This window comes from Argentina silus, assembly GCF_951799395.1.
Source record: "Argentina silus genome assembly, chromosome: 17".
Classification (NCBI taxonomy): Eukaryota; Metazoa; Chordata; class Actinopteri; order Argentiniformes; family Argentinidae; genus Argentina; species Argentina silus.
The window spans coordinates 12090240-12100239 of record NC_139671.1 but is presented as its reverse complement, the minus strand read 5'-3'; the positions used below and the strand labels follow the sequence as shown (position 1 = coordinate 12100239).

Here is a 10000-nt window from a genome sequence, read left to right as displayed (position 1 = left end):
CGGAGCGTTCTCATCTGACATCAGATACCTGCAGAAGCCATCACTGGACATACGGCCTAGGAGAGAGGGGAAGGGAGGAGGGGGAGAGGGGGAGACGGAGGGGGAAAGGGAAGGCAGGCCAGTTAAACGTGTTTCTTACGAACTGTAAGTTGAGCCAGATGGAACTCTAATGGGGACCTTTTTTTCGACTCAATCATCCAACCCTTTTTTTCATTTGAAAGTGGTCACTCATCAGAGTGTAATACTCAGTAGTCACCAGGAGATGGCAGTAGAGGCATTTCTGTGCGAGACTGGAGAGGAGTGGGGGGGGGTGTTGTGTGTGCACTGTGCAGTGATAGGAGGACAACATCCACCATGTCATACCAAGGTTGAGGGGCACTGGAGCAGAGAGCAAGACAGCAGGAGGAGGAGGATGAGAAAGATAAAACAATATCTCTCCCTCTCTCACTCTCCGTCTCCCTCTCTGTCAACCTCCAACGTCTCTCTCTCTCTCTCACCTTTCTTCTTCAGTTCGGGGTCTCTCTCGTATTTCTCGATGATCTGCATGGCTCGTTTGGGGTCGTAGAAGGGGAACAGGATCTCATTTAGCCTCGGGTCACGCTGGTTCTGAGGAACGCAACGACACACACACACACACACACAAACCATCACACACACAGCCACTGTTCCAACACATACACACACACACACCGTCTCAATCGCACAAACGTAACACAGCCACCTCACTCTCACTCACATAAGACAGCTCACTATGGATACTGTGGCCCAATCCCAAACCGACTCCTAGGCCCTAACCCCCCCTAGACACCTCCTGTATATCTGAGAGAAGTGAGTTGGTGTTGGTGATATGAACCAAAAAGCCATCTACGGTTATGACCATATTGGTAACACTTGTTTGATCTTTTTAGATCAGGGGAGGCTGGTGGAAGTAGATTGTAATGCATGGAATGACATGAGAATGGTATGGTATCAAATCATTCCATGCGTTACAATGATCCTCTGACTTCTCCACATCTCCACTGTTCTACATCTACCGGCCTAGGGGTTAAGGACTGAGGTTGGATTTGGAACTGGGCATTGGACTCACCGACAACAGAAACAAACAACTATACACAGAGCAAAACAACAGAGGGGAACAACATTCCACTGTGACAGAGTGAGATTGGACCATGAAGTAATACTACAGTAGGGACAAACACATATCTTTCATTTGCGGGCGTTCCAGTTAAAACAGGAGCCACAGTCACTGACACAGCGCTACAGCAGTGGGATGGGCGTGGCTGCTAGGGGGGAGGAGCCTGAACGTGTGGGTCTTTTAAAGCAGGGCTACTCAGACAGCAGGAATCATAACAACACCAGAGCTTTGGTCTTTTTTGGTTGTTTTTTTTTATGAATGGGGATCCATTTCAACATGACACACGGGCAGGGGGAAGAGAAGCGGGGACACTTTGGGCAGCCGCACACAGAGAGAAGGGGGTTGAAGCAGATGGGGGGGTTTTTTCAGCCAAGAGAAGCACACAGTACACAGTACGGACACGGACACCAAGCAGCAAGATGGCCGAGCAGAAAGCAACAGGACAGAACCCACCCATCGCGTTGCCATAGTTACAACAAAGTGACACAAGAGGGCAGGGCAGGGGATAATGAACGGCAGGGGGGCATGCAGACAAATAGGAGTAGGATGAAGTTGCCCCTAGATGCTGATCATAGGTCAGTTTTGTGTTTCCCCCCCCCATTAGAGGTTAAAGGTTAGGATTGGAGGAAGGTCAGCTGATCCTAGATCTGTTCCTGAGGGCAACTTCTACCCAGAGCTGGATGAGGGGGAGCGGGATCGCAGGTCAAGCTGTCACACAGAGAAGTTAATGAATGATAAAGAGCTTACTTCATTCAGAAAGCTGACTAACTGGTCTACGTTTAAAAAATCACTTTTGTCCCCATTGCTGCAAAGGAATTAATTAGAAAAAAAATGAATGTTATTTCTCTTTTTAATCCTGTCAGTCGGTACTATAAGCAAAAGGGTTTTCTTAATTAAGGGGTCAACTAGACTAGAGCATCTTCATGTTAACACTTTCCAAAACAGAACATTTATAAAAACATGTTAAATCACCACCGGTTGAACATAAAAAAAATAAAAAAAAGTTCCACAAAGGTGTTAATGTTGAACTGTTGAAGCAGGGTTAGGCTGTCCAGAGGAAGTTAGTAGAGCTGACGCAGACTGGCTAAACGCTGGACTCTGTCAGCCACCCACACACAACAACACAATCTCCTGCATTCCTCTTACAACTGTGCACAGATAGCTTTAATAGCACAGATAACATTAATAATAATAATAATAATAATAATAATAATAATAATAATAATACATTTTATTTCATTGGCGTCTTTCTGGACACCCACGGTCACCTTACAGTAAACTAAAAGATTACATTACCATGTGTCCATACCTGGGGGGTTTCACCTTACTGTCAAAAATGACTGTTCATATTTGAGTACTTGTATTGTGAATATAAGCTATGGTTAACGGACCGTTAGCATAAATGTACTGTTTATAATGATATGATATAGACTATAAAGTAACATACTAGTACTGAGGGTATACTAGTTACCCTTCATGGTATAATATCATATACATGGATATAATAGTTTCGTTCCATGCATTACAATGAGCCCGTCCTCCGATTTCTACCTCCACCAGCCTCCCCTGCTGTACAGTATGTAGTGCAGCAGCACAGACTCACATCTTCTTGAAGAGTTCCTCGATGTCGGTGCGAGGGCAGATCTTCTGTGTGAGGGCGTAGAAGATGTCGAAGGGGAACGCAGAGTGTTCTATCTCATCGTTCTGGGGAGAGACAGAGGGGAGCAGATCGCCACGTTATCAGACTACACACACCATCCCACACACCATCCCACACACCATCCCACACACCGTGGAGGCCCTGGTGGAAAAGACATTGGAATGCATCGAACGGAACATGTTTGATACTATTCTCATTCCGTTCCATGCGTTCAAATGAGCCTTTTGTCCTCTGATTTCGACCTCCACCAGCCTCCACTTGGCCACACACACACACACACACACACACACACACACACACACACACACACACACACACACACACACACACACACACACACACACACACACACACACACACACACACACAGTAACACACTATCAGAGCCAGAGAACAGGGCACAGAGGCCCAAGGTTAGAAGCACTTGGCTGGGCTGTTAGTGTGGGAGTGACGGTCCAGATAAGAATCTAGATTGACCCTGACAGAAACACTGTGGATAAACCACCTGTGTTTGATAATCTACCGTCGTCTTAACCTTTATCTTTATCTTTATGACGTGATGGTATCTGACCTTTCCACTGGGCAGGCCCAGCTCCTTCAGGGCCTGGAAGATCCCCTTCTCTGTCTTCCCCGACGCAAATGTCCGTGTGATGCTGCAACGGAGAGAGAGAGAGAGAGAGAGAGAGAGAGAGAGAAATGAGAGGGGAGGAGAGAAATGAGACAGAGAGAGAGAGGGGGGGAAAGAGAGAGAGAGAGGGGGGGGGGATGGGATGAGAGTGAGGGAGTGAAATGAGAGAGAAAGAGAGAGAGGGGGAGAGAGAGAGAAGGGGGGATGAGAATGAGGGAGAGAAATGAGAGAGACAGTAGAGAGAGTCATGTCCCATCACATTAGCATATTGTACAATGATTTATTTAAGCAATAATGGCAGAGAAGCCGTGACTTATTGTCAATACTGTCACGTGTAGGGGGAGTTGTTAGGCACGAGGCTCAGCTGAGTGCTGGCGAACTCCTACCAAGTGGCAATATTGACGATAAATCACGGCTTCGAGGGTATTATCGCTTTTATACAACGCCAATCACAACGCTTGGTTTGATCAACCCCGTTGTGTAAAGGATATCTAGTGGCTCACGCTTCTAGCTTGAGACGCATCTAGAATCATGTAGCAGTACAATTCTAGGCCGACCCTGAGCTACCAATGATCAATGACAACGTAATAATGTTTGTGAGCGATGGGAAAAAACGATCTCTTCTCCTTCTGCTGGCGGACGTGATTTAAATGCCTCTTACCCTCGCACTGGGATCTTTCCGTTCTGATTGGTCTGAAAGCACATCCTCATCCAACTGAACAAGAGAGGAGAAAACACACACACACACACACACACACACACACACACACACACACACACACACACGGCATATAAGTCATGATGAGACACCCGTTGTTCCTGTTGTGCGACGCCTGGTGTATTGTGGGTACTCACTGTTTCTTGAGGCAGGTCATTGGACAGACGTTGTTGGCTCTGAAGTTGTGAATCACTGACCTCAAACCTTCCGTCCACTTCTGCAAGCAAACAATCACAAGGATTCTCACACATACATACCCGGACGGACAGAAATAGAACGGTTCACACACACACACATGCACGCACGCACACGCGCACACACGCACACACACACACACACACACACACACACACACGTATTAGTCGAGAAGAGGATGGCTGTGCAGATGTATCTATCTGGTGTTTAGCAGTAGCTGTCTATGAGATGTAAACACTGGGAAATGGATTATTGTGAGAAAGAGAGAACACACACATGTACACACGCACACGCACACGCACGCACACACACACACACACACACACACACACACACGTAAACACAGTGAAACGGATATAGTGTGTGAAGAGAGAGTAAATAAACAGCTGGAGAAGGCCCTGTGCTATTCCTGAGAGCCCACTCTACAGTAAGTGTGAGTGAGTGAGTGTGTGTGTGTGTGAGTGAGTGAGTGTGTGTGTGAGTGAGTGAGTGTGTGTGTGAGTGGGCAAAGAGCTGTGTCACATTAACGTTCACTGCCCCCACCCCTACCCCCAAAACCTCAACAACAAATCCTTTCTGATTTTGTCTGACTTTGAACTGACACATCATCCTTAATAAGTGCAGCTGTGTTTCTGGGCTGTGTGGCATATATGATGTATTCAATGTGTTTGTATGCACAACATCGCAATGAGCTGTATCGTGAGTTTCGAGTTTTACCGCATTTTATTATTGAAATGTTTTGCTTTATGCTAAGCCTCATACAGGCAATAAGGAAAAAAAAATTTGAATTGAATTTTAGGCCATATCGCCCAGCCCTAGCTGTGTGTGTGTGTGTGTGTGTGTGTGTGTGTGTGTGTGTATGTGTGTGTGTGTGTGTGTGTGTGTGTGTGTGTGTGTCTGTGATGTTTGTTCCTGGCTGTGTTGATGTGAATAACTCTGTCAGCTCTCCAGGTCTGCTGCTTAGGGCCACCTGCATGCTGTGAGAGTGTGAGACGGTGTGTGTGTGTGTGTGTGTGTGAGTGAGTGTGTGTGTGCGCGCGTGCGTGTGTGGGTGTGTGTGCAAGAGCCAGAGACGAGTTAGCAAGAATGAGTGGGTGTTAGTGTGTGTGTGTGTGTGTGTGTGTGTGTGTGTGTGTGTGCATACGTGCGTGCGTGTGTCCTGACCTTCAGGCTTGGCTGGTGAAGGCTACTCTGGGTAAATTATTTTCAATCCTGTTGCAAAGTATAGAGTACTCTACGGGCACAGTGCAAACACCATTCATAACACTTACCATGTTCTCTCTAAACATTAAAGAGGAATTAAAATAACTACATGGGATTTCATTTTACATGAACTCACTAACTGCCAAATAATTCTGGAACTCTCACCAGCTAGAGTGCCAAGTGTTTTATGTGGTATTTACCTGGCAACAATACTTTGACTGGCTACAAAATGAAGCATCATTATTTATGCATTTTTGGTGAATAAAGTCACCCTTGGCACTCTATAATGTTGACAATTTGGGTGACTTTATTCACCCTCTGCACCAAATGAGTTAACATCTCACATGATTATTGTTTACTGATCAGAAATCAATCATCTGAAATCATCTGCTGTCAGTTGAACTGAGGGCATTTATAAGGAAAATTCCAATCCATGTCCCCTACAACCTGTGATTTAGGATCAACAACAGAACAAACACATTCTGGGTGAATGTCTACATTTCTCCTGGTGGCCACCAGAGGGCAGTGTTAGTCGTGGGGTTTTCTGAGAAGGCTCAGTTCCACTGAAAGGGGATCTGTTGTCTGAGCATGGCTGAGAGAGAGGGGATGAGTGAGTGGGAGAAAGGGATTAGGGGACAGGCAGAGAGGTATTTTTTCCTTAGCCTTTTGGCTCCCCAGGCGAGATGAGAGACATACTCTCACAGACACACTCAAGAGAGAGGAAGGGGAGAGGAGGGAGAGAGAGAGAGGGAGAGAGAGAGAGGGAGAGGTACTCCCTAGGCCTGACACACTACTCTTCAGAACCCTGGCCTTTCCTGTCTTGGGGAAGAATCAGTCAGGTGTAATTATCTTGGTTGACCAGGTCTGTTTGTTGCCCTGTATTTAATGCTGTGTAATGTGTTTACGTTGTTTGAATGTTGTGTACAGTATTTACCCTGGCCGTGTCTAGGTTCTCTGCCACCATGTATATAAAGCTGAGGTTGACCAGATCAGTGCCGCTGCAGATACAGATGATGCATCCTTCCAGCTCTGCCTCTGTCTTCCCGATGGCCTCAAACGACAACAGGAGCTTAGGGTCCTGAAAGAGAGAGAGAGAGAGAGAGAGAGAGAAAGAGAAGATTGATTTGATTTGACTGTGGGGAGAGGAGAGAGAGAGAGAACAAATGCAACGTTTGTCATGTCATTGTCAGGGAATTCAAAGGCACACCTTGTGTGGACAATAAAAGCTTTTGTATGTATCCCACAGTAACATAACCATGGAGTTTGAGTCTATCTATAGCATCTCCACCAGGACCTGAGAGAGGAGCCAACACAGCTGACACTGTCTGTCTGCCTGCCTCCCTGCCTGCCTCCCTGCCTGCCTGCCTATCTCCCTGCCTGCCTGTCTGCCTGTCTGTCTGCCTGTCTGTCTGCTGGCCTGCCTGTCTGCCTGCTTGTCTGTCTGCCTGCCTGCCTGTCTATCTGTCTGCCTGCCTGCCTGTCTGTCTGTCTGCCTGCCTGTCTGCCAGCCTGTCTGTCTGTCTGTCTGATCTGCCAGCCTGTCTGTCTGTCTGCCAGCCTGTCTGTGAGTCCTGGATCAGCTGCAGCGCTTCCAGCGAAAAACAATCCACAACCAACGCATGGAACCATTTTGGTTTCTCGCAACAATTTGGCCAAATTGACTAATTGAGGATTCCACTCTCCTGCTTTCCATCTCTCCTCCGTCTCTCATCAGGTGGAGCTATCTAAGACAGCGGGAATATTAGTTCCTTGATTGAATCATGTGGACGGCAACAGGTTTTTCAATTTGTGGGCGAGTCTCTGTTTATTAAAGCTAATACAGCCTACAATGCCATTATTCTCTCTTTGTTCATTGAATTAGCTGAAATAGCTCCTTGTGATGGTATAATCTCGTTAGGCATCCAAGAGCACCCTCAGATCTGCTGCTCCTCGTCTGGATGTTTACAGAGATGAACACAGCTCCTCAACGAACAGGACATAAGCTTACACACACACACACACACACACACACACACACACACACACACACACACACACACACACACACAGGTACTGTATGCACCCACGCATGTACGCAAGCACACACACACACACAAAGACCAACTCCTGCTTTGTCAACAATAGACACAGCCTTGTGATCCATCCGCACACACTGGTGTATTGTCAGATGTATTTGTTCTGCCGAAGCTGTTTGGGGATTTGATTCTCAGGCGCTTATGAGAAAGAGCACCTTAAATTACAGTCCGGCATCCATATGGGCCCACTCCCTCAGCTCCTCGGGTCCTTCCATAATTCATGTCGCCCACATGATTACCCCAAATATTACATTACAGCAGGATGGGATGAGGGAATCACTAAGGGAGTCAATATTTAATGCAAGGAGAGGCTGTGTGTGTGTGTGTGTGTGTGTGTGTGTGTGTGGGGGGGGGGGGTTCTGTGTGTATTCAGTATGTGGGTTCATGTGTATGTGGATGCCTGTGTGGGGGTGTATAGCCTTCGTGATCGCTTAAAGAAGAGTAATGTGGTTGATGTCTGCTGTATTCTAAACAGCCCATAGAGTCGGTGTTTACACAGATAGGACTCGCATTTAGGGAGAGTTGAACAGACATTTTGACAGGGAACGCACGCCTCGCATCGGTAGGCGAAGACATTTGTTTGGATCCGGGAGGGTATAGTCTACTCAATATCTATCTGGTTGTTGGAAATAATTGTACTGCAGGGGCATTGTTACAGAGAAAATCTAACATATACAAGATAAAAGGAACAAGTCTGAGATACACAACTACAGACCTAGAGCGTTATAAATATCGACGTGTCGTTAAATATTTGATGAACGGTGCACCTCCTGAAGGAAACCAAAGGGCAGCCCGCTGCATACTGCAGATAATCCAGCAACCTCACATTCAAAACTCACTTCAAAGTAAAGTCTCCACCCATTAATACTGCATGGCCACGTTGGACTGTTGGAACAATCTCAACAAACTAGCCCTTGGCCACTTAAAGTATGGTGGGCCACAGTCACCCCAATTATGACTGGCCCAGTGGCTGCCGTGGAAAGGTCGAGAGTTCGAGGGATGGATGGAGGGAGAGAGAGAGAGAGAGAGAGAGAGAGAGAGAGAGAGAGAGAGAGAGATGGAAAGGTGGAGGGGGTGGGTAGAAAGCGTGAAGGTTGTTGAAACAGTAGAGGAAATTGCCTTTCCAAGGTCTCACCTTTGGTACGCTTCCAACTCGGATGCTGTTGATGAGGGAACATTCTAGAACCTGGCCCTCCTAGAGAGAGAGAGAGAGAGAGAAAGAGAGAGGGAGGATCGTGTCAGGGCATTTGTTTTGGAACAACTTTTTTTGTTTTTTAGCCTTTCTTAATCATAAACACATATACAAAGACTTGAAAGAGAAGAGAGGAAGAACAAAACACTTCTGAACACACGAGGCATCAGACTCTTTTGAAGAGGGTTATTGTGACCAAAACAGTTCTGTTTTGAACTATGTTCTAGGTTTTTAAATCACTTAATCCACTTTTCTGTCTCCGAAACAACAAAGGAGAGAATGTGCATCGGGAGGTGGAGGTGGTACCTTTCCTTCGCTTTTCCACATGATGAAGAAGCCAAACTCGTCCACTTTCACCAGACAGTTGGGCTCAAAGACAAATGGGTCCTGGAAAACAAAAGAATTTTAATAAGAGAAATGGCTCGTCAATCAAAGCCTTTATGTGACACGCTAGGACATTAAACACCCGCTCCATTACACACACACACACACACACACACACACACACACACACACACACCGTGTCCTTACGCAACAAGACAAACAGCAGCATCTATAATTCATTTTCAAAGATGTACCCAACACACACACACACACTCACTCTTGTACATACACTCTCCTACACACACACACGCACGCACACACACACACACTCTCGTACACACACACACACACACACACACACACACACACACACACACACACACACACACACACACACACACACACACACACACGCCCCCTGTGCGTGCAGTACAGGAGATCCTAGCACCAGCGCAAACACAAACACAGATAAATGTGAATGTCATGAACTGTTGAATGCAAACATCGCCTTGGTACCACAAACAGTTGCCTTGGTGACAGAGCACAAGCTGTTTTGTGTCTGTGTGCAGGGCAGACAACACTCCCCAGCCGCCTGGCTATAGCTATTCTCTGGTTGTAAAGAACCTGTATGCTATTATGTTGCTACAGTGGGGCAGGAACAATGGGGCAGGAACAGAACAAACTGGTCACTTGAAAAGAATGGTCTTTTCTAGCTATATTTGGAAGACGATGGACGTTCGATAGACAAATGCTTATTTATTATCCTAACCAAAACATTTAGACATTACAGCCTTCACGAGGGGGGCTTTGTTTTAGTATCTTCAAATCTATAAATCTTTGGGTATTACATGTTCTGGTTAGAGACGTTCC

General features: G+C 46.4%; 1 protein-coding gene across 3 annotated transcripts in view; it reads right to left on the bottom strand.

The window, feature by feature from the left end:
• plcb4b (phospholipase C, beta 4b) overlaps window positions 1-10000 on the bottom strand; it is a gene marked incomplete at its 5' end in the record, with an annotated part of 32754 nt that overhangs the window by 18560 nt on the left and 4194 nt on the right. For all 3 annotated transcript variants that reach the window (XM_083688664.1, XM_083688666.1, XM_083688665.1), the window contains 10 exons: window positions 1-56; window positions 498-606; window positions 1883-1940; window positions 2739-2839; window positions 3367-3448; window positions 4085-4138; window positions 4279-4358; window positions 6474-6617; window positions 8750-8809; window positions 9113-9193. The exon at window positions 1-56 is cut by the window's left edge and continues 155 nt beyond it. In XM_083688664.1, coding sequence (XP_083544790.1) covers window positions 1-56; window positions 498-606; window positions 1883-1940; window positions 2739-2839; window positions 3367-3448; window positions 4085-4138; window positions 4279-4358; window positions 6474-6617; window positions 8750-8809; window positions 9113-9193 — 825 coding nt within the window. The remainder of the gene's footprint in view (window positions 57-497; window positions 607-1882; window positions 1941-2738; window positions 2840-3366; window positions 3449-4084; window positions 4139-4278; window positions 4359-6473; window positions 6618-8749; window positions 8810-9112; window positions 9194-10000) is intronic.